This window comes from Lates calcarifer, unplaced genomic scaffold (genome assembly GCF_001640805.2).
Source record: "Lates calcarifer isolate ASB-BC8 unplaced genomic scaffold, TLL_Latcal_v3 _unitig_5135_quiver_2730, whole genome shotgun sequence".
Lineage (NCBI taxonomy): Eukaryota > Metazoa > Chordata > Actinopteri > Centropomidae > Lates > Lates calcarifer.
The window spans coordinates 1-25,568 of NW_026117317.1; the positions used below are offsets into that span (position 1 = coordinate 1).

Sequence of the window (25,568 nt, forward strand, 5' to 3'; positions counted from 1 at the left end):
CGATTTTCTCCCAGACAGCCAATGGTGAAGACATCCTGACCGGCTGAACGCTCCTCCAACTGCTGCATCCCATAACCACACATGGTGTTCAGCACCGTCTGCAGGAGGAAATTACAGTAGATAAGACTCTTTTTCTCCTCTTTATCTCCTGTGCAGTTTTCATGGAAATCCCCCAAAATATGGATTGATAAACAAATACAGGCCACATTTTTATAAAGTTCTGTGGGTGTTTATGCTCCCCAGATGCTAGGAAAGCGCAAATTTTTTTTTTTAATATATTTCTTTAACACAAGAAATTCAGAAGATAATGGGCTGATTTTCAAGAGACAATCTCTGAAATAATCTAGTGTAAAATCCATTATTTTTGCTTCACTAGTAGCAGAAATTTCAGAATATCCCATTTCTGATTATGGAGTGACTCCATAATCTTCCTCTAGTGGAGATTTCCTCTAGTATCTCCACATCATTCAAAACTCTAAGAAAACAAATGATCAGGATGTTGTTTGTTCAAAGTGTTGGTCAAAAAAACATGAGGTTAATATTTACACATATGCAGATGATATCCTGTTGTTCATTCTTGTATTACTGATGACAAACTGTAGTTCAGTGCATTTAAACCTTTTAAACTGTAGAAGTAACAACACAACCAACAACTAAACCAAGACAGATGTTTAGTGTTTGTCCTGTTTCTAGATACTTAATTCAGGGTTATTTTGGAAGTGAAGAGTACACCCAAACTCCAGGTGTCCAAAGGTCATGTTATAAACCTGTGACCTGGGGACCACAAAGACCATTCAGGTGTTGGTTCTGACCTGGTTCTGCTGGTGAATGCAGCAAGAGAAGGGAACTCCACAGGCCTCCAGACTGGGGTTGGTGTCTGAACACTCAAAGTAGACGTTATGGGACCAGTCCTTATAGCTCTCCACTCCACAGCACTGAAACTGCAAAGACGGCAACAGTCTCTCAGTACAACACCACCAACAGACTGGACTGTAAAGACCTGATGCTGCCTCTCAGTTTTTCAGGACAGAAATCATCATCATCCTTCTTCTTCTTCACCTTCTTCTGGATGAAGTCGATGGCGTTCTCCAGGTCCTGGTCCTCCTGTATCGAACGATGGCCTTCATCATCAGCCTCTCCGTCCTTTCCATTACCTGAACAACAGCAGCATCAAGTTTGATTCAAGATGGAGGACCTGATGTCTGATTTCTCAGTGATGGTAAGTAACTAATTACGTTTTCTCAATCTCTGTATTTAAGTTCAATTTTGAGGTACCTGCACTTACTTGAGTATATTTTTTTTACATTCTCTGCTACTTTATTCCTCTACAAAGTTCAGGCGCATTGTTATTTTACTGCACTAATTTTATTAGGTAACTTTAGTTACTCTGCATATTAAGAATAAAAAATATAAAACATAAACAACAAATCAATGATGATGTTTTTCTGTAGATGAGGAAGAAAATAAGACTTTATTGATCCTCAAAGGAGCTACACGACAGTAAATAAATTCAATCAAACACATTAATGCAGGGACATTATGTATTTTATTCTACAGAGCAAGTGCTTTTACTTGTGGTAAAAGCACTTTATTTTGACTTTTACCCAAGTAAAAATCTGAATGCAGGACTTTTACTAGAGTGTTTCTACACTGTGCAATAGAGGATCTGAGCGTGTCGTCCACTGGTGATGTTTTGCTATATTTCCTGTCCTGTTAGAGCTGTGTGATGTTACCATGTCTGTGAAGAGATATCCCACGACTCCGGCAGCGATCTGCAGCAGCAGGACAGACCAGGATCCCCAGAAACTACAGGAACAACAACAACCCGTTACAACAGACATCGTGAACGGTAAGACGTACTTTAACCCCTGAGATTTATCTGATGACCCCTTGAAGGAGCCTGACCCTTCTGTTGGGAACCAGTGGACTAAACTATCTGATGTAGTTACAAACCAGCTAATGACTCGGGATCAATGATCTGATAACACATTTAGACTTTTACTTAATTAGGACTTTAGATGCAGGACTTTAACTTGTAATGGAGTATTTTTTACTTCGTGGTATTGGTATTTCTACTTGAGTAAATGTTAAGAGTACCACGTCATACCATCTTCAGTAGGCAGGTGCGTTACGCAGTGCCCCGAAACATCCAAGGAACGTGATGAGGAACATCACCGAGCCGACGACGATCAACAGCAGAGCTGGATCGACTGTCAGGGTGTCGACAACATCTGCACAACACAACACACATACAGACACACACAGAGTTAAATTCTAACCATTGTACGTAACAGTGATGGTTGAAACATGTCTGATAAGCTTTTTGTGGTTCATCCTCAGGAATGTTATCAGCAGAGCATTGTTTTTATAGGCACACACACACACACACACTTACACTGTACTCACAAGTTTGTACAGATATCTAACCTGAATCCTGATCCTAACCCCAGTTCACACCTCTAACCTTAACCAGAACCTCAGATGTGTGTTTTACCGCATAAGGGTCAAGCTTTAGTCCCATGAGGACTATAGGTGCCAGCAAGATCAGTGTTTCTACTGGAAAAGGTCCCAAAGAGGTTACAAAAACACACACAAACACAAATACTGTTGAACTTGGTCACTTTTGGAGACCCTAACCCAAACCTTGGCCATTAACTGACCCAAAAAGCAGCTTTTGTCCCCACTTGGACAAGCCGTCCCCACTTAGTTGGTCCTTAGTCTTTGTCCCCAAATTGTCCCCTGGAACGAAATCAAGAAACTGTTTGGGAAGTGGTGTTTAATCCAACCCTAACCTTTCATCTTTTTATTTTATATAGTTGAACAACCTTAAAGCCTTAAAACCTCTGATCTAGTTTTATTTCCTTGTCTGGAGATTAAATCACTGCACTTTGCCTTTAATGTACCTTTTGGCTTTCTGTAGCCGCTCACAGGTGTTGACCTGACCAAAATCAATCAAACTTAACAGAAATATAACGTCGTCTTTTTACTGCCGAGTTATTCTGGTTTGTAAAATACAGTAAAGAACGAAAGACTCGTCATACAAAAGACTCACAAGGTTCTTAAAGTTCAGGGGAGGAGAACGGAACAGGTTCCTGCAGTAGACAGGATTCAACAGAATCAGTTCAGGCTGTTATCATTATTTTTGGACCTACCTTTCTCCTTGGCGATCTTGGCGTAGATCCCCACTGCTATGAGGACGGCGCTCACGACCTGCAGAGTCACAGAAACAGACAAAATAGACACTTTAACATTTAAAGTGACAGTTTCTGTCCTGGACATGATGAAACTGATCCATCTGAACATCAGAGTTTTGACAACAACACTGTGTTAAAACAAGACCAAACAGCACTGACAGGTTCACTGGGAATAAACTCATGTCATGTTTTTTACATTAAATGTATAAATGAAGAACTTCAGCAGGAATCAAACAAATAAATTCATATTATTCAAATGTTTTCAAACGGTCTGTTTCCTGTGAAATGTTGCGTTGTGTTGAAATCACTCGTGGCAAACCCTGATTGAGCAACAGGTTTCAGAGCATTCACGGCTGAAAGTGAGCACACTGATGAATCTGTGAAGGAACATGAACAGTTTGGACAGAGAGACTCACCCAGAAGACGTAGCAGCAGATGAATAAAGTGTACTTGATGCCTCTGTATCCTCTCATCTCCCCTCAGCAGCTCTGTGGTTTGGTCAGACAGTAGTGAGAGGCTGGTGGAGGTTTGTTATCTGCTGATATGACTGCAGGTAAGACATGTGTCGGCCTGTTGGGATGCATTCCACTCCACAGAGGCTCATCCCCTCCTGTACTGCTGCTGTCATCCTGTCATCACAGGGAGGGAGGGAGGAGGTCTGGGCCCGTCGCTGTCAGATCACATCACATCTGCTGCTTCAATAAGGAAACTGCTGTTAGCGTCTCCTACAGGCTGCAGGGCTCATTACACCCTTATGATTTATCTGCTCTGACAGTCTGACCAGGTGAAGTTTGTCCTGAGGAAAGATCATGGATCATTAACATGTAAAGGGTTCATCCTCTGGAGAGCAGCACATTTCATGGAGGTCTGCCTATTGGACAATGTTTCATTATTCCCTCTGGAACACACTCAGTATTTACAGTGACATTAGCTAAGGGGCAAACAGACGACCATGACTACCTATTTTCACTATTTCTGGGCAGCACAGAAAAGCTGTTTTGCTTTTACCAGTGAGTGCTAACCAGTCGCAACGTCAGCTAGGAAGAAAAAAAGGTTTCTGTAAGACTGCAAAGAATGTTTCTTTAAACTGTTTAAAAGCTTAAATTCATGAGCTTAATGAAAAATGCATAAAAATGAATCTTTAAAATGATTACAGGAATCTATTGGCAGAAATATTTATAATAATGTTTTCATTAGTGTATAATCATCTGAAACTGAGTCGTTGTGTTTTTATTCGATCAGAATGAGCCGTCATATCTACAGTTTACAGCTCCTCCTCCATGTTGAACTGTCATGTTTCTACCGTAACCCAGACAAACAGAAAAAACAAATACTGGGTCTAGAAAGTGTCTTTATGTCCCCCGAAGGCCACCGTAGGTTCTACTTTGAAAGGGACAGGTGAGGGCAGGGGTATTCAGTTGGTTGCAGTCTGCAGCGTCACCACTAGATGGCTCTAAATCCTACACACTGGTTATTTAACAGGTGGCTGATGTTATCTTTTTTATTTTTATTTTGAAGAACATAAGACCCCTTGACTCTGACCTAAACCTACCCATAATGCATCAGGACAGTCATGTCCTGATGCATTATGGGTGAGTCACCTCTGTCTTCCTGCTGAGCGTGGTGTCAGATCATCTGCTGGTTTTCAGCCTCGTTTTGTCTCAGTTTGGAGGAAAATGTTGAGATGTTGGTTGTAACTGAAAATCATCTCATTCATCTCGTCCTTCTCTGCTCTGTCTCTTCTTTTTGTGCCTCCTCTCCCTCCTCCCTCCTCCTCCCCTCCTCCCTCCTCATTAAAGCAGATCCCGGCGGTTGGAGGATTACACTCTGTTGTGTTTCCTCTCCACACCAGTCACTTTTCCCTCTGCCTCCTCCTCTGTTATTTGAGGACCTGATTGAGGACCATGGGTCTGCTGGACATCCTCACCTCCATCAAAGACCGAGCTGAAAAGTTCCTGAATGAGAAAAACGTGGTGACAGATTTCCTGGGGAAGGTGGAGGAGAAAACAGGTATAAAGAAGAAGATCCTCGCATTTGGTACGTGAGCTCTGTTCTTCTTCTTCTTCTTCACTCTGTTCGGCTCATGACAAACATGTTCTGGATGATTCTGCTGTCGATCTGTTTGTATATTCACTTGGTTTGTACCTACCTGTTGCATGTCAATGGAAAACTGTAGAGGATTCAGTTAATCCTCCTGTGAACATGAAGCCAAATGGCAGCTACTGCTGTCTGGAAACATGAACCTGTAAATGTTTTCTGGGTCAGTGTCTGTGCTGCAGTTGATTTTCTCTACTTAAGCTCTTAAAGCTGCTCTAATCAGTATTTATATTAACAAAGGATCTAATGACTGCATGTAAGGTGAATGATATTGTCTCTGTCTGCAGCTGTATGGAGCTTTTTAGTCTCATTAGCTCCTAGTTTTGGTTTAGCGGCTCATTTCCTGTCTGAGGAACAGCTGTAAAACTCCTCTGTCCTCCAGCTGCTGAGCAGCAAACAGCAGACAGACTCAGTCAGAGAGCAGCTGAAGGAGGTGGAGACCAAACACAGAGTGAAAACAGAGGGAATACAGGAGATTCATCAGCTGGGAACAAACACCACAACACATGAAGTATCTGTAACTTCTGAATCAGCTGTTGTTAACAAGTTAGAAAACCACTTTGTAAGATGAGATTATGTCACATGATGTGCTGACGTGGCCAAGGAAGAGTTCAGGCACGTAACATTTCTGTTTCCTGAAATGAGATTGACCTCAATCTTCTCATCCCACAGTCAGAAAGAAGAGAATATATGAATTCCTGACAAACTGAGCTGACAGTGAACCTAGCACAGATGCTGGTTCGACCCACAGCTGGTCTACAGTCTTGTTCTTAGACACATGGATGTGGTCTGTAGATTTTATGCATCAGTCCTTTACATTTAATGTATTGTATGATAAGTGGAAGTTTTTTCCTTCAGGTGATATTCAGATACTTTCAGCAGGAACTTCCTTGAGGATTCAGGCAGCAGTTGTTGATTATTCTCCAAAACAATCATCACATTCAGATGTGTTGTTACACACTCAGTTGGCAGTTTATTAGCTGCACCCAGTTAAAAACTAAATCAGTCGATGTTCAGGACGAGGTTATAGAGTGTTTCTACTCTTCTGTCACATCAGTGAGGGTAGGCTAAACAACAGAAACACCTCTCTGTATAATGAATGAACTGCAGCTTAAAGTTAGAATCAATTCCTCTATAGTTTCAGTAAAACTGTAATAGTTTTACTGTATAAAGGAGGATTACTGCTGGGTGTTCCTAATAAACTGACAGATCTGATCAGATCATTTCAACTGAAAATAAACTGGTTGTGAACCTGGAAAGTCAGTTTCTAACTGGAACCAAAAAACATCAGGTTTCCAGGTGTGAACTGTGACATCATCAGTGGGCGTGTCCTGTCCTCCAGGTTGGACAGAGAGGATGGAGATCTGTAATAACAGCCAGGCGTTTTTTAAACCAACCAACCAACTAATGTCATCCTGCAAAGAATTGTGGGATGACATTAGCTCCCATCCTGAACATGTAGAGACCTGGACCAGCTCTGATCGTGGCTGACTCTTCAGGTCATTTACCTCAGTTTGGAATCTTCATTTCGACTGCAGCCTTTGTTTGTTTCTGTTTGTTAATATGAGGAAAGTCAAGCCTCCTCATTGCTTCACACAAATCTGATGTTTCCTGCCTTCATGCTTCACACCAGAGTTTATTCACTCAGTCTGTTGCACTTTGGCTTTTATCCAAACAACAGTTTCTGTTCGGTTTTATCAGACTCTGGTTTTGTAGTAATTCTCTGGTTGATTTACCAATCAGTAGTTTCACAAAACTAATGTTAATTGATTATGGCTGATATTTTATGGCAGTCAGAGCTTGAATATATAAAAAATATGAAGATAAATAAACTAAGTATCGATGAAACCTCGCAGTCCTGCAGTAGAATCAGTTTGTTACAGCAGAGGAGTTTAACTGAGCAGGGAACAGCAGTCTATTCATACCACACTGATGCTCATACAGTGGATCAGTAACACACACACACACACTGAGGCAGGACATGATGTCAGTGTAGTGCCTGGTGCACAGTGTCCCTCAGCCTGTGCAGCGAAGTTAAAGCAGATTATCGTCAGAGAGCGACAGCAGAGCAGAGCGGCCTCCATGAGTGAACAGCAACATAAGCTGATCAGAGGTAGGACACGTTTTTTACTCAACTTCCTGTCTGGATCTGACAGGTGACATCTGAATATCTGCAGGAGAATCAGTCATTTATCACACAGTGTTTGTTTCTCAACCTTCTTCTTAAAGTCTGTCCACATCCATGTTTGATGGCACTGTTTTAATCATTCATCACACAGCTTGTCTAAATTTGTTTTTATCACCTTGGAAATATTTCAAAAAGAAGATTTTAAATTCTAGAGATGCAGAAACAGTACATGTTTTCATCTCAACCAAAAACGTCTGAATCGACCACAGACTGTTCAGATCTCGTCTTCTAACTGGAACTAAGAGGAACAACCACATCACACCTGTTTCAGCCGCTTTACGCTGACTCCCTGTTGATTTTAAGATCTTGTTGATCGCCTCTAAGACTCTTCATGGCTCCTGATTATATTTTAGTTCTTTAATGAACCTGGAGATCCTCAGGCAGAGATCTCCTGACTGTTCCAGAGACCAGGCTGAAAACTAAAGGCAACAGAGTCTTTAGGACCTGAGGCTCTGAGGAAATAATCCTATCTGAATCCTTGTCATCTTTTAAGTCTCGTCTTAAAACATAATTCTACTGGAAAACACCTGAGCTGTCTGTTTACTTCAGCTGTGCTTTATAACATGTTTTTAAATGTGTCTGTCGTCAGGTGCCGTCTCAGTGACTGGACTCTACCTGGTGTATGGATATGGTGCCTCCCTGCTCTGCAACCTGATCGGTTTCGTCTATCCAGCTTATTATTCGTGAGTGTTTCTTATTTTGACAGTGCTCTGCTTGTTGCAGTTCCCTCCTTCACAGAGACAACATTAAACCACTGACAGATGACGTGAATAATATCTGGTTACAGTCCAATGTTCTGCAGGGAAACCCTGGCTCCTTCATTCATCTGGATCCCGATCTGATCCAGCATCTAAACCAGCATCTGTGGGATGATCCGGAACAAACTAGATCCATGGAGCCCTGCACCCACAGGACCCACAGGAACCACTGCCAATGTCCAAGTGCCAGACACCACAGGACACCGCCAGAGGTCCTGCATCCATGCCCCTACTGGTCAGAGCTGTTTGGGCAACACAAGAGGGACCTATACATAATAAGGCAGGCTCCTCAGATACTGAATCAGATTGGGATCTGGGGAGTTACAGCAATGTTTAGGTGGGCGGTAAATGTCAAAGTAAAATCCAGATGAATGAAGGAGGAGTGTTTCCCTGCAGAACACTGGACTGTAACCAGATGTTATTCACTTCATCTGTCAGTGGTTTAATGTTGAGTTTGTTGAGATCTTGTCTAAAGTTAGATAGCAGGTCACACTGGTGTTTTCAGTAGATCAGCGTCTGTCATTAAACATTGTTCCCACCTATAAGTAGGTTTGGATGATTTCAACAGTTGAATCACTGTTAATTCTGAATGGAGGATGCACTGAAATCAGTCACAGTTGTCAAAAAATCCAACAACGACTCCTGATTGTTTCCTGCATCACTTCCTTTAACCTCTGCACGTTGAGATCCAAATTAAAAACAGAGAGAACAGACGCTAGGTGTTCAGATGTTATTATGCAGGTCACGGGTTAAATCCAGGTGTAAACAGGGTCTCTGGTCATTTCCACTTGTATCTGCAGAATCAAAGCCATCGAAAGTCCAAGCAAAGAAGACGACACAAAATGGCTGACGTACTGGGTGGTGTATGGCGTCTTCAGCTTGGGCGAGTTCTTCTCCGATATTTTCCTCTACTGGTTTCCATTTTACTACGCTTTTAAGGTGAGAAAACATAGAACCTGTGTCACAGCCTCACAGCATTGATATTCTCACTTCGATTTTATTTAAATGTTTGTTCTGTCCTGGATGTTGGAGGACAATAAAACTAAACAAACGTCCCTCTGTTGGTCTATCCTCTGTGGTTCCAGTGTCTCTTCCTGTTGTGGTGCATGGCCCCGATGTCATGGAACGGCTCCCAGGTCATCTACAACAAAGTGGTTCGGCCCGTCTTCCTCCGCCATGAGGCCACGGTGGACAACATGGTGAGCAATCTCAGTGGGAAGGCCATGAGCGCCGCCGAGAACCTCACCAGAGAAGGTACAGACCAGTGTAGTTAGTAACACACCAGTCCAGCATAAAACCTTGTTAAAAATCAGATTAAATATTCCTGTTCTTCTCTTCAGTCTTGTCCAACCTGGTGAAGAATAAAGCTCTGGTGACTCCGGTGTCGCCGGTTGCTCAGTCTGAAGCTAAAAGTTTACCAAGCTCATCAACGGCAGCATCATCATCTAAAACAGCTCCATCACAGCCGAGTGACGAACGGCCGGTACGTATCTGCCACGACTAACTAGTCCACCTTAAAGAACTCTGAGTCATTTAAACAAAGTCAGAAATCAACACTTCTACCTTTAGACATGTTTGGATTTCATACGACCACATCTGAAGACAGAAGTAAGAGAAAACTTTAGATGATGGTTTCACATCTGACCAGTCACATCACACCATCCATGACAGACAGATTATCTATTATGAAAACTATGGCTTAAAATATTTATTGACCTTTCTCCACAATGAAACTGAGACGAAAACCCCAAAACCTTCGAAAAGAAAAACTGATGAGATGAGCTAAAGTTTCTATTTGTGTGTTTGTTTAAATCAATAATCTGGAAACAAACACAACAGTTTGGAGAGATTTTCTTTCTTGACGTTGAAAACAGCTGCTGTCAAAAACAGTCTCACCACAGTAGCTGTTCTGGAGCTTTCAATCACATCACACAGTCTTCCTCAGCAGGTGGATTGTTGTTTTGTCATCTGTGCTTTTCTCTTTGTGTAGAAATTAAACAATGACATGCATCATAATCTGAGATCAGAGGTGTTGCTGTCTGTATTCTTGATCTTTGTACAGAGCTAGGCTAACAGTTTCCCCCTGCTTCCAGTCACTATGCTAAACTACGCTAATTACACCCTGACTCCAGCTCAGTATAATAAGCACACCAATGCATTACTCTAACAGCGGATTCCTCCTCTCCTCATAGAGATAGATCACATAGATGTTGAGCACCTTCCTGAGTGTTGAGGTCTGTTCTCGGCTCCAGTTTCTGGATGTGATTTGCTGTTTCTGGGTTTAGGCCTTTTAGACTTGCTGTATCTTCATTTTGTCAGATATTCTCAGTGTGGTCTTGCTTGGCAGGGCTGTGGGATGGTTGTTTTGTCCGTCTGTCCGTCCAGGTTTCTTCATCACATTCCTGCTCTCCAGAGGATGAACTTTAAGACAGTATTATACTTTGTACCTGTCTATGTATGGTCTGCTCACCTACAGTGCCTTCATCCTGGAGTTGGACTAGAAAGAGTAAAAATAAGGACAACTACATTTCTGTTTGTGTGTTGGCAAAGGATTATAGCTGAGGTTTTAGAGTTTAATGACTGTACAACCTTCTTTCTCCACCCTTAGGACAAACTTTAAAGTCACAGCAGAAACTGGCCCAGAAATGTTTAAAGCAGCTGCTGGAAACCTGTGAGAACCTATCAACTAACATGATGCATGTTACAGCAGCTGGTAGCAGTGATGATGCTAAATGAGGATATACACAACATTAGCTCCACAGGTAGAGAGAAGTGAGCAACGTTAACATGAGAAGCTAATGTTGTCCTGCTGTGAAAGGTTCTGAGCGTAGACTCTGATTTTGTGTGATACGTTCGTTGGTTTATATAATGTAAAGTAGTTAGCACATGAGGACTAAACGTGCTAACCCAGCTGTCTTGTCACCTGTTCCAGCCTTTCCTGGGTTAACCAGTACTTGGTAAGTCCACTGGTTTGGTGTCAGTAGTGTGTTTTACAGACAGTGAATGTGGTGTGAAGAGAAGTAGCCTGAACCCCAATGACCCTCGTACAAAACATCAGCCCTGTCATGGTTTAAAGCTAAAGCTGCTTTCTTCTTCGGTGGTGGTGCTGGACTGCAGATTTGGCTGCAGCAGCAGATGGAGCTGGAGATCTAACACCCCCTCCCATCCCTCCTCCCCCATCCTCACCTGCTGCTCTTAATAGCTTCAGCGCTCCCTGACTGATCTGCTTATTGGTTTTTAAAACATTACAAAGAATAATAGAAAAGGAATTACAGTTTTCTGTTCATCTAAAGTCTAAACTGTGTAGAAGTTTCTCTAAATTCTTTATAAGAGAGGGAGAAGTAAAGTGGTAAAGTTTTCTTATGTGACGTTTTACTTGTTTTTATTTTTTGCCTGTTTGTGTCACATGTCTGCCCATCAGGATGAAGTCAGTGTAGACTGATGGTAAGTCACAGAGAGACTGTCCTCCAGTAAAAACAACCACATACGTTGTTGGTGCCACAGCTTATACAGAGCTGTAGCTCCGGTTCGTTGTCCTCGGGTACGCTCTTATGGGACGTATCTGAGGGCAGGAACAAGCGGCCGTTCAGGTCGGAGGACTTGTTGGATTATTTCATGTTGAAACGAACTGTGTAAAGTTTTGTGATCTTGTCTTGGGTATTTTAAGATCTTAAAACAGTTACTTCCTCGTGCTGACAGAATAATGTCTTTGTAATCCTGTGGAATAAAGTTTGTTAAGTCAAAATCACTGGAAAACAACCGACCTGCTGTCACACAGTCTGACAGAGTTCACATAGACTCTCTTATCTGAATGAAAACAGAAGACATTTACTGTCTATTACGGTTATTACTTTTAGATTTAATGGTTAAATCATAAATCCATAAAACAGTTTGTGACTTGAGCAGCTTGTTTCTTGGTTTTCAGTCCAGGTAGCAGCAGCAGAGGAAGAGGAGGAGACTCGGTGAGGAATCATCTTCCATCCTGATGGATCCCAACAGGAAAAATCCTCCTGTCAAAGAGACTGAATTCTTTTTTATATGAGATACGTTATATTTCTACAGCAGTCTAACAGGAAGTCACAGAGTCACAGAGTAGAAACCTCTGACCCTGCACCACACTGATGTTTCTTATTGTTGTTTTCAGTTTGTTTATATTTATGGATGTTTTTGCTTGTTTAGATGAGAAGCACCTGGAACCAGCTGTTAGTGTTGATCAGGTTCTCCACCAGGGGGCGACGTTTCCATCAGAGCAGAACATGATAATGACAGAAACAGCTGCTGAGGTTTAAACAGCTGAGTCACAGCTGCACTTTATTTATTTATTTGTTTTTATTGTGTGTGTGTGTGTGTGTGTGTGTGTTTTAGGACCACTTCCACTTGTATTTTGGTCCGAGTATAAAAACTGCAGCAGTTATTATTTTTCCTGCCCCTTGTTCTGGTCCTGGTCCTGAACCCTGACCTAGTCTTGGTCTCAGTTCTGGTCCTCGTTTTAATCTAAAGGTCCTGATTCTGAATTTGGTCACAGTCCTGGTTCTAGTGCTGGTCTTGGGTCAAACCCCATTTCTGGTACTGCCCCTGGTTCTGGTTCTGGTTCTGGTTCTGGTTCTCTGTGTTTCTCATCACTATGTTGTTGTTATTTATCTATTTATTTATTATTTGTTTATAAATGACATTATGACCTTTACATGATGATAAGAAATAAAAAGTTCTGATCTGAATGAAATAAAATGATTCTCTGTGAAGCAGCAAGTTTTAATACAATTTATTAAATAAATATAAAAATGTATAAAAGCCTCATTAAGTTCAGTTCAAGAGGAAACAGGAAGTGTTTTCTGAGGAGATGAGCTTCACCGTTTCCAGTCTGATCTCAAGCAAATGATGTTTTAAATAAAGTTAGTTTAAAAAAAACAACAACTGTCAGTGCAGCCGGAAACGACTTCAGAATAAAAGACTGAAAACATGAAACTTATACTATCACACGTTTAGTCAAACATTCATCTTCAGAATCAGGCTGGAAAGTAACTAAGTACTTAGTAACTTCGTATTGACCCAATTATTGTATTTAAGTACAATTCTGAGGTACTTGTACTTTACTTTAGTATTTCCATCTTACGATACCTCTACTCCATTACTTTAAAGTCAGAATAATACTGTACTTTTTACGGATTTAGTTACCGGTTACTTTTCAGATTGAGATTTTGCGTTAAAAATGCGGTAAACTCATAAATGGAACACAGTGTTAAAAAGAAGATGGAGAATTTACAGTTCAATACACTATAAATCACATTAGAAATCTATGAGATATTAAATTACAATTAAACAGCAAGTAGAGCAAGTAAGTGAGTGAAATAATACACAATGATAAAAATTAAAAATGAAAAACCCTGTGTCTTTGTACTTTAATGTTTTTCTTCTGACTGTAAATCTTCAGTTCGTTTTAGCTTTAATCCTCGGTTAGGATTTTATTTTGAAATCTGTGACCGGAAGTACTTTTTTCCTTTTGTAGCCGCTGTAGCCCTGAAGCTCCACCAGTGAACCACACTAACGAACCTGCACACGATCTATTAAACATGGGGCCGACAGGTGAGTCATCTCCTCTCGTTTTTAAGGTAACGGACACACGTTAGAGTGAAATTATTTCTGCGAGCGGCGGCTTTTCTCTCTCCGTTTGTCTCTGTGTTCATTTATAGATAATTAGCGTCTTAGTGCTAACGTTAGCTAGCTGCTGTGCTGCAGGCTACAGTCACCTGAGCCAGGTAATTCAAATTCACCTGAGGGGTAACGTGTCTGTCGGTTTAGTGGGTAACAGCCGGGAGAAAGCCGGTGTGTGGGTTAAACCTGCGGCTCGTTTTTCCGCAGTTTTGACTTTATTCTCTGCTGTTTATGTAGCATGTTAGCTCGCTGTGCTTACTCACTGAGCTAGCTAACTAACTTACCAACCGACTAACGACCCTGCTAACTAACTAGCTGACTAATTAAATAACTAACTGACTGACTGGAGGCTGTAATTTCATCCACAGACACAGCTTGGGTGACAGATGTGTCTCCCGGAGCCTCCTGTCATAACTGCATGAGAAAAAAAATGCGCCGAACTCCGTTTAAAAATCTGTCAATTTAAAGAAAACACATCGTCGTTGAACCTTTTTAAAACGCTTAAAACAAAACTGAATATTTTATCTAATTCGCCATAATCTGTTAATGAAATCGGCTGAAACAGCTGATCCCCAAACAGCCCTCCTTCACTCTGTCACTGTTTTTGGTGAGAAAGCAAACTGGCATCATCTCTTTCAACAAGACTGAAAACCTTTTCCAAACGGTCCTGATCTGCTGATGAGTCCGGCACTTGGCTGATTCTCCAGAAAACACGGGTTTAGATAAAGTTAGATAAAAGTTCTGTCTGGTGTTGTCACGTGTTGTTTCAGGGTTTGTGTTTAGTCCAGTGAGTCACTTTTAAATTTAGCAGATATTTGAACGAAGTTTGTAAGATGAGAGCTTCTCACAGAGCCAGGAACTCCAGCTTTAAACAGTAAAACAGTTTGATGTTTTCACTTGTTATGTCCAAATATTTGAGAATTTGATGTTTTTCTTCTCACATATGAGAATAAACTGAATACATTTGGGTTTTAGACAAGACGAGTCGGAGATGTAGGAGATGATAACAGGAATTTTCACAGTTTTCTGACATTGTATGAAGAAGAAGCAGATGGTTTTCATTCATGTGACATAGAAAAGTTGAGCTCTGACTGTTGGTAAGGACAGAGCAGGACTTTTACCTGTAACAGAGTGATTTACAGAGACCTGTCCTGTCTCATAACATCTTGTTTTATCTTGACAGAGAGATCTACAGTAAAAACATTTGAACATACACTAAGGTGTTAATTAAAGTGGAGTATCTCATGATGTCCTGTGACGTCCTCACCTGTCCTGTCGTCCTTGTCGTCCATCAGGTGAGGTGGTGTTTGGCAGCCCGGTTCCGGTCTGCTCTGAGAACCGACTGCGTTGGGACCTGAGCCCTGAGCAGATCCAGCAGCTTTCCGACGAGCTCATCGCCAACACCAAGATGGTTTATGACCGCGTCGGAGCGCTCCGACCTCGACGGCGTCACCTTCGAGAACACGCTGAAGGCCCTCGCTGACGTGGAGGTCGAGTACACCGGTGAAGTGTCTGATCACTTTCACTCCTGGAGAATTAAAAACATGCGACAACATGTTATTCACTGTCTGTCTGTCAAAGAGAAAAGTCTTGTGTTTTTATGAAACATCAGTGTGAGAGCATGACTCAGAGAACATGATGCTGAGTCTGTATGTTCCACGTACGTGACGCCACAAATCAAAATATATTTAATTTATTTTCACTTTAGAGAAAAAAAAGCAGCAAAGTTTCACAAATGAGAAACTGGAACCAGAGAGTTATAGATTTATTATAATCTGAATAAATCAGATTGTTTTTCTGCTGATCAATCTGTTGTTTCAGGTAGAAATGACTTTAAAGACCCTTCACTCCTCCTCAGCTATTTCCACTTCTTCTGGTTCAGGATTAGTCCTCTGGTCTGGTTTAGGCTGGTTGGACCTGTGCTGGTCCTTACAGGAGGTCTCTGAGGTCTGGTAGAAAAAATACAGGTGTAGGTCTGTTCAGTCACTGTGAGTGAAATCAGCTGGACGTGTGCAGACCTGACTGGAGATAAGCTGATAGATAAAGCAGTCAGATAAACTGTAATAACATCACTGCTCCGTTGTTCTTCTTTCATTTACATTAGGTGATAGACAGAAAATTAGTTTGATGATTGATCAATTTTCAATCAAAAATACTAAAGATTCCGGTGTTTCAGCTCCTCAGACGTGAGGATCTGTTGGTTCAGTTAGTGTTTTAAAGCTGAAGTCCTCCTCTATCATCAGAGGATGATAATATTTTATTAAATATTACTTCAGGCTTATTAATCTGCAGGGAGATGATCAATGGAACGACATCGTAAAACAAAGACCATCATCTCCTGATCTAATCTAGACCAGGTTCACTAATCCAGACCTCTGACCAGAGCTGCAGAGCTGGGATGATTTTAATTGATCATTCAACAGAAAATCAGTTCATCGTTTGTTATTTTAAAGGTAGAAATATAAAACCTTACCTCTCGGTACCTGCGGTTCGTTTCTGATGATTAATAATCAGCAGATCAATCAATCATGACAGTAACTGTCAGATTTATGACCTGTTTATGCAACTGTATCTGCGATTTGTTGACGTCATTTGTGAGACATTCAAGTTGCAGGTTGTACACTAATCAGGAGGGTCAGGGGTTTCGATCCCCGGCTCCTCGTCGTGCCCTTGAGCAAGATACTGAACCTCAAAATGACCCTGATGGAGTCTCAGTGATCAATATGTGTAGAAAACCTTTATATGAATACAGCGAATTTACCTTTAACATGTCGTTGATCTGCAACTCCTCAAGTCTGAAAACAACTGAATTTAGTTTTTCTCCCAAATAATAATCAGTCAATATTAAAGAGGTATTAAATATTAATCTGGTCTCCTGTGGACGGAGACTGACGGTGGATTGTGCTGCAGGAGGCTGTTCAGTTCCTGCTTTATAAATAAAGTTATTCTTGGTCATATCATCCCATCTGACTCTGCAGTATTAAGGTGAAAAATAAGGTATTTTTAGATGAAAGTCTGTAGAAACAGAGACGGAGCTGAAGTCAAAGTTTGTATAAAGCAGCTGAATTAAAATCATCAGTTTCACCAGTTTCATGTGAGAAACCATCGAATCAGAATATTTTAATCTGACGTCGTCAAGGTTCTTTCACTGATCTTCAGTAGTTTTAACCCTGAAGTTATCTGGTTAACCCACTAATCCTGCTTCCTGAGCTGAACCCAGGACACTGGTTTGGAAAACTGTTCTTTGGCGGTGCGTTCAAGGACACTCTGATATCTGAGATTTGTTAAATCACCCACACATGCACCAACAAGGAGAAGTTTCAAACTAAATACAAAAACTAGCCAGTAAATCAAACTCGTTTTTAGTTTTCAGAGACTAAAACTGACAGAAATCAAGTGGCTGAAATGTGCCTAAGCTTCTTATAGCAGCTGGAACAATGTGAGCGGCTTCTTTTAAAGCGAGCCTCCAGATATTTCTGTACAGCGGACGGACGCTGAACCTGAATGTAAAGAGGTCAAACAGCGTGAACTGACAGCAACAGGCAGGTCGGACGTCCCATTGTGAGCTGTGCAGCGAAGCTCTGAGTCAGCACAGTCAGTATGTGAAGGTAAGAGACTCATCAGCAGTTTGCCAGAGAAAGCAGCTGAACCAGCTGCTGCCAGCTACAATAGACTCAGAGGCTTTGTTTGGAGGCAGCTGAAAACCTGAAAAACACCTCCGACACAGAAACACTTTTCTACTGCAGCTCCGGTAGTCCATCACCACATTCACAGAGAGTCATCAGGTCAGAGAGAGAGGCTGGAGGAAGGAAAAACCAGTCAGTGCTGCTTATCTCACTGTGGGAAAATGAAAAATGTAGAGACGGAATGGTAAACAACAAACAAACTGACACTGAAACAATGATAAGAAAACCAGTTATACAGATCAAATGAAGCTTGATAGCTGCATGTTTGTCCTGGGGAATGTGCACAGCTAAAGCAGAGACTACTGATGTTACGCTGAGTTAAAACTGCTGTTTACAGTTTGTAATGGCCGGAAAGTTATGCATTATAAAATGAATAGGATACCAAGTTTATCTCACTTTTCACACTCACTGTTCCTTGCAACAAATAAACAAAACCTGGAGTGAAGAGTTTATCATGTGATAAAAAATAATCACTTAGAAAAATCAACTAACAACAAAAGACACAAACAACAAACCCATGAAATGATTCTTTAATCAGTGGTTTGGCAAGAATTTCATTGATACTAATTTGATCATGTTCTGAAATAAGTTTTTTTAATTAAAATAAAAAATTACAGGTTACAGCTTCAGTAGAGATTTTTAAAATCATAATATTTGATTGTTTTTGGCTGTTGTTGCAGAAGAAGAAATGAGCAGAGCCTCATAAATAAATAAAGAATTTCAAGAAAGTGATGTTGCTGTGGCGTCTTCTCTAACTGACTCCACCCCCTCTCTTGTTTAACCCCGCCCCCGTTTTTCAGTCCAGAGGAACATGTTGGACTTCCCGCAGCACGTGTCTCCTTGTAAGGAGGTCCGAGGCGGGCGAGCACCGAGGCCGACAAACGTCTTGTCGGAGTTCGACGTGGAGATGAGCATGAGGGGAGACGTTACCAGAGGATCGTCGCTCTGGAGGTGAGCTGGACGGACGCAGAGCTGACCAATCAGCAGACAGATCAATAGGTTAGATGAACGGGAGAGGCGATTGGTTGATCGGTCTGTCGGCCATCTTGGCTTCCTTCTCAGCTTCCACCTCTCGTGTTTCACCTGTTAAACCTGATGTTTTGGTTCCTGGTCTCAGGAGGTGGAAACCAGCGTCTTTATGTCTGTAAATGTAGGACTTGGTAGCTGCTCTGATGACATTTGAACCTGTTTCTAAGTGTTTCTCATTCTCACTGGGGTGTTTGTGTTTCCTGTGGCAGAAGAAGGTCGATGCTGAGAGCCTCACTGCAGAGTCCAAGCGTTACATGGAACGACTGATCAAACTGGGGAAGAGGAACGGCCTCCACTTGCCCAAAGAGACGCAAGAGGTGACTGGAAAAGTTTAAAGCTCGGCAGCAGCAGCTCCAGTGTTTGATCTCATTGGTTATGTTGATTATCTTCAGTTTTTCTACAGTAGATGTTAACGTTGGCATCTCCTCCTTCTCTGTAACAGGAAATCAAAACCATCAAGAAGAAGCTGAGCAACCTGTGCATCGACTTCAACAAGAACCTGAACGAGGACACCCCAGTCTGTCCTTCACCAGAGACGAGCTGGGTGAGTCTACCACTCCGTACTGGACCTTTCAGTCACTCAGACCTGGTCTTCTCCCTCTTCCTGTTTTGGTATTAAGACCTGTTGGTTTTCAGGCGGCCTCCCTGAGGACTTCCTGAGCTCTCTGGAGAAAGACGGAGAGAAGCTGAAGGTCACTCTGAAGTATCCTCATTACTTCCCCACCATGAAGAAATGCTTCGTCCCAGAAACCCGCAGGAAGCTGGAGGAGGCCTTCAACTCCCGCTGCAAAGAGGTAAGACGGCGTTAGCTGCCGTTTCTTGTCTTACAAACAGCAACATGAAGATGTTCCTCAGTTTTATTAACAACCAGTTTCTTTAGAAAATAATCTGTAGCTCAGAAGCTAAAGGAAGCTGTTCTTTATGTTCACAACCATGTAAGAGATCAGTGTGGTTCATTAAAACTTGGATCTTGAGGTGGTGTTTTTATCACGTCAGTCAGTAATAATGACGCTGTAGTCAACATGGAGCCGTCGGGTCAGACCAGCAGGAAACTGTAGTTCTCCTCTAAAGGTCTGAGCTGTTTGTTCTCAGGAGAACTCGTCCATCCTAAAGGAGCTGGTGGAGCTTCGGGCTCAGAAGAGTTCTCTGCTCGGCTTCACCACGCACGCCGACTTCGTCCTGGAGATGAACATGGCCAAGTCTGGAAAGAAAGTGGCTGGCTTCCTGGGTGAGTCCTGCTGAACAGACGGACTGATAGACGGAGATAAACTGATGAGCTCAGTAAACTGGTTCAGACAGTGAAGTAACCAGACTCCACAGTGACGTCCTCTGTGTTTAGACAGCTTCAGTTTTCTTACCTGTGCTTTCTGACACCTGATACGACTTGAAACAAACCACAGCTGAAACAAAAACCTGCTCATGTCAGAAATAATCAAACTTGGCTTCATGTTTTCTGGTAGTTTAATCTGCTGCTGCGTGAATGGTTTGAAAAACATTTAGAGTTTGATTTCCACTGCGAGGAGGAGTCGACCTTCTTTTCCTGACTCCTCTCGCTCTCTGTCGTCCTTCAGAGGAGCTGGCTCGTAAGCTGAAGCCTCTGGGCGACGAGGAGCGAGCGGTCATCCTCAAACTGAAGGAGAAGGAGTGTCAGAAACGAAACCTGCCGTTCAACGGAGAGCTGCACGCCTGGGACACCCGCTACTTCATGACCCAGGTAAGAGCTGCTCACCTGAGAAACCACAGCCAGACTCCTCCAGCTGCTTCACTCTGATTTTTATCTCATTAGGGCCATTGCACCTGAATATTTATATGTTTAAACATAAACATATTTTAGGGGTCTTGTGCACGTGTAAAATGAGTCGATAGCGCCCCCCGGAATTTTTCAAAAACCCCCTGTCATTGGGCTTGGTTTGTCAAAGTCTCTTGACCTGGCCTAATACCTACAGGACATTGGCCATTTTTATTTTAATACACAAATTTAGCTCATTTTTCATCATTTACAGACGTCGTATTAGAACAAACACCTCCTGCAGATTTTATCTTAATGACCTCAAACTCCGTCAGTATCATCTAAAGACCTTTGTGATTAAAAGTTATTAAAAGCTTCAGTAAGAACAGGAAGTTGCTGTAACTCAAAAATACTTTGTCCAATCTGCCCCAAACTTAACATGTTTGATGATTCACACATTAACTTCATAATAACGCTTCATAATTTAATTAATCCCTCCTACCAGGTTGTACCAAACAACCAGCCGTGGCCCGTTCAACGCTGCCCCAGCTTTATTTTTCATTTATTTATGGATCTATAAGACACAGAGAATCTTTAAAGGCAGAAACACTTCAGTTCAAACTTAACAAACACAGCTGCTGTTTTCCTGAGCTGTACAGGCAGGAGTCCACCAACCTGAATTTCCTTTTTTCCTCCTCCTCCTCCTCCTCCTCCTTCAGGTGGAGGAGACTCAGTATGCGGTGGACCAGAACCTGCTGAAGGAGTACTTCCCCATGGAGGTGGTGACTCAGGGTCTGCTGGACATCTACCAGGAGCTACTCGGTCTGTCCTTTGAGCAGGTGGACGGAGCGGCCGTCTGGCATCCTGACGTCACTCTGTACTGTGTGAAGGACCGCAGCACTGGACAGGTGGTCGGCCAGTTCTACCTGGACCTCTACCCCAGGTGAGATGACACGTGGCTTTGGCTAATGTGACGTACTGAGCCGTACAGTACAGTCAGCTCAGTCCTCAGGTGTCCTCACTGTCTTCATGTCGTACCTGTCCTGTGCAGGGAGGGGAAGTACGGTCACGCCGCCTGTTTCGGCCTCCAGCCCGGCTGCCTGCTGCCCGACGGCACGCGGCAGATGTCGGTGGCGGCCATGGTGGCCAACTTCAGCAAGCCGACGGCCGACGCTCCGTCTCTCCTGCAGCACGACGAGGTGGAGACGTACTTCCACGAGTTCGGCCACGTCATGCACCAACTCTGTGCCGAGGTCAGTGGATAAACCAGAGGATTTGACACTAAAGAAAAAAACTGCTTTGTGTTGGAATGAACAGGCCGCCATGTTAGTACGACTCAGATGAATCTGTGTTTGCAGGCGGACTACGCCATGTTCAGTGGGACTCATGTGGAGCGGGACTTTGTGGAGGCTCCGTCTCAGATGTTGGAGAACTGGGTTTGGGAGAAGGAGCCTCTGCAGAGGATGTCCAGACACTACAAGACCGGAAACGCCATCCCCGACGAGCTGCTCGACAAACTCATCAAGTCCCGGCTCGCCAACACCGGTACGCACCACACAGGAAACACTGGTTTGGATAAAGCCGTCTGTTGACAGAACAGTAATTACTGTGCAGTAATATTGTGTCTGATAAAAGGAGGACTTATCTGAGGACATGTGGTCTTTCCTCGTTGACTCCTGCAGGTCTGTTCAACCTGAGGCAGATCGTTCTGGCTAAAGTGGATCAGGCTCTTCACACCAGGGACGGACTCGACCCTGCGGAGGAATACGGACGACTCTGTCTGGACGTCCTGGGAATCCCTGCTTCACCAGGTCACTTACTTTACTACAGTTTACCAAACATTTATATTCATTTTTTTATAAACGTAGAAGTGGTGAAGTTCAGTCAAAGAGCTGGTGATGTCAAGATTCTCAGGAAAATGGGTTTGGAATTTTTAATCTCCAAAGTTTATTTCCAGGAGCTGTGAATGAGGATTTCTCAGTTAAACCTCTGCAGAATTTTTACCTTACATTGGCACATTTTGGATTTGGTCACATGTAATTTAACAGACACTCTCCTCAGCTCTCTGTCAGTCTGGGGAAGTCTGGAATATACGACCATGAACCAGATTACCCCACCATCTGATTTGTAGAGGTTAAAGCACTTCTGTTGTGTTACTGTGAGGAAATCATGCTGCTCATCTCAGCACACAGAGAAAGGACTCCACCCAGTGGCACAGTCCAGAACTACAACCAGACCTTGACATTTTGATTTTAAGTCACCAATGAGAGCAGCATGATATGAGCACAGAAACGTGCTGCTCAGAAAGTGATACATCAAATAAAATGAGAAAATGTGGACTTTAAATCCTCCTGATGAAACTGTTTCAGTTGATTTTCACTGAGCTGCAGTTCAGACAGATTTATTGGACTCTGAGTGGAACTGGTAGAAAAATAACTGCTTCCTCCTCCAGTCTCTCTGACCTTTGACCTCTCCTTTGTGTCTTGCAGGCACCAACATGCCGGCGACCTTCGGACACCTGGCGGGCGGTTACGATGCTCAGTACTACGGTTACCTGTGGAGCGAGGTGTTCTCCATGGACATGTTCTTCGCTCGCTTCAAACAAGAAGGAATCATGAACCCCAAGGTCAGATCAGAGAGAGGGTTCAGCTGCTGCAGCAGAAACAGAAGAAATAAATACACAAACAAAATAATTAATATAATAAAATAAGTCAGTGCTACAGTAGCACCTAAAAACCTAGAAGGTTTCAACACAGTGCTAAAACTGACCGGCCTGGTGAAACGTCATCGTGGCTCCAGGCTGCTGGTGTTTCCGATGGTCATGTGTCGATGTAGAACTGCTGTGAAACAACGAGCGATGGCGTCGGGGAAAAGTTCAACAGCCAACAGGGCTGGTCCTGCTGTGGTCGAGCCAAAAAAGACTAATGATGTAAATAAATTTTAAAAAAAAAACCCACAAAGACACAAAACACAAAGTGCAAAGTGTGATATTATCAGGCACACGAAGTCCTTTATTTTCTATCCAATATGTAAAGTACGAATGTTTATTAGGTCTTGAAGGACCTCAGCCTGCAGTACAAAACCTGCTGCTCTCTAACAGAAGAAGTAATGAGAGCACAGATATTATTATTATTATTATTCAGACCAGAGCCAAACAATTTATTGAATTATAAACCAAACTAAAGCGACTGAACCCACTAAAACACCTGGAAGGAAGCTCGTGGTGAGGAAAATGGCCGCCACCTCAGAGGAGACAGGTCGACAACTCACTACGTTAATAGACAGAAAAGCTGCTGCAGGCTTCTGTCAGTCTCTGTAACATCACAGATGGACAGACAGAGACAACAAATACCTGAAAGTCAGAACTAATTATCAGTTATCTGCTGATGGTTGCTCTGCTGGTCTGCAAATACATTTTCCCACAATTGTTCAGCTCTAATTCAGGTAAATATTTTGGCCACATTTCGACCACATGTTGGCGTTTCTCCAGGTGGAGTCCTTGGTCTGAGTCTGGCTCCTGTCAGATGCTACCTCCACCTGTGGGTAGGTTCTGGCTGGTATCAGCCGGTGTCAGCTGACGATGATCAACAAAGAGTTTAATTTTAAAACCCTTTCACAAAACTGCTAACTAAAGAACGGAGAGAACACCTGAGCTGTTCAGTTCAGGTTAGGTGTCAGCTGACTGACTCACTGTCTCCTGATTGGTCCTTCAGGTGGGTCTGGACTACAGGAAGTTCATCTTGCGGCCTGGCGGCTCTGAGGACGCCTCCGAGATGCTGAGGAAGTTCCTCGGGCGGAACCCAAACAGGAAGCGTTCCTGCTGAGCAAAGGACTGACGGTGGAGCTGGACGCCGGCACACCGTGTCCCTGCTGACCAATCACAGCAGCCGGCTCCGCCCCCTCCCCTCCACCCCCTCCAGCACTGGCCCACACAATGGACTGAGGAGGTTTTCTAGAAAAAAAAAAAACGGTTTAAATGTTACCCAACATGGAAAAACGACCGTAAATAAAATGATTTGAGGTGATTTCTGTGTGTGTGAATACCTGACGCTACACAACAACACCAACAACAGAGGCTGAACACCTGGTTCCTGCTTTACTTTCCCATTTAATGTGGTGAGAGTTAAGGAAGATCAAACACGAGACTCATAGACTTAGAGATTGAATGTCCACAAACAGTTTCTTTAACGACAAAACATGAAAAGACAAAATGAATTCACTGAATAATTGAATCGAAAAGGTTTTAAATTTGTCGAGCTGCCTCTTTTAAAGTCACTATGATCGTCTCTTAATGAAAACTAGTTAATCAGATTATCTGGAATCATATTTTCAACTGTTTAACTGCCAGTTCAGATCAGAATGTGTTTGTGGACGGACCTTTCATATAACCTGTATTCATTTATTTTGAGGGGTTTGTAATTAGTGTTTTAGGTGAGTGGCAAAAAATCTAAATAACTTTGAACTAGAGCTCCTGCTGAAGTATGAAGAACTGAGCTGTTCAAAAGAAGCTTTTCTGGTTAGAAAGTTAAATAAGTTAAAAATAATCTGATATGAAGCAGTAGTTGCAGAAAAACTGAAGGACCCAGTATACAGCCCTGTGCACTCCATGATTCTCAACTGTGTCCGTTCAGTTTGTCGTGTTTACCAGTCTCTTCCCACAAATTTCCACCATATTAATTTAGAAGCTTCTATGATCAAACTCTGAATGTATAATGGAAAAACCTCCAACTTCTCTCAACAGATACAAAGTCCGGGCAGTTTTTACTCAGTCTCTAACTTCACTTCTGAGGGGAGCCTGAGTGAGTTATTGTAATGAGCTGTTTGGTTTCATACAGACGTCACCGTCTGATAAGAGTCTGAAGGGTTGGTTACTGTCAGCAGGTAGACAGGTGGAGGTGTTTACCAGGTGGAGTTAATGATGTAACGTCCTCAGAGATCTGCACGTCAACAGCTCTGCTTTAAAGAAAAAAAACAGCCTGAAGGTAAAAGTGCAGAACAAACAGATTCACAGGTTTAACACATCACTGCTGCTGTTCAGAGTTTCTCTTCATTAAAGGACCAGAACTGTGTTTCTGTATGTTTTGAGTCCTTAAGCTACAAAACAGTTTTTTCATTTGTTTCACTTCATTTATGTCAAAACCTCTTTAGGAAAGTCTCTTTCTGCCTCTTTCTTTTAGAAGGGAGCAAAAACTGGTGTCAAACAGCTGTAATCTAAAAAAGGTTTCTTGATTAAAG

The 25,568-nt window shown here is 42.6% G+C and overlaps 1 protein-coding gene and 2 pseudogenes across 1 annotated transcript; 2 read left to right on the plus strand and 1 right to left on the minus strand.

The window, feature by feature from the left end:
- Positions 1 to 16: 16 nt before the first annotated feature.
- LOC108873833 (tetraspanin-33-like) lies at positions 17 to 3,930 on the minus strand (annotated as a pseudogene).
- Positions 3,931 to 7,176: 3,246 nt separating this feature from the next.
- LOC108873834 (receptor expression-enhancing protein 6-like) lies at positions 7,177 to 12,968 on the plus strand. The gene is made up of 6 exons (XM_018662148.2): positions 7,177 to 7,404; positions 8,069 to 8,162; positions 9,038 to 9,176; positions 9,323 to 9,491; positions 9,578 to 9,720; positions 12,163 to 12,968. The coding sequence occupies exons 1-6, from the start codon at positions 7,224 to 7,226 to the stop codon at positions 12,169 to 12,171; spliced, it is 735 nt and encodes a 244-aa protein (XP_018517664.1). The 5' UTR covers positions 7,177 to 7,223; the 3' UTR covers positions 12,172 to 12,968.
- A 765-nt stretch (positions 12,969 to 13,733) lies between these two features.
- On the plus strand, positions 13,734 to 24,329 carry LOC108873835 (thimet oligopeptidase-like; annotated as a pseudogene).
- Positions 24,330 to 25,568: the final 1,239 nt, after the last annotated feature.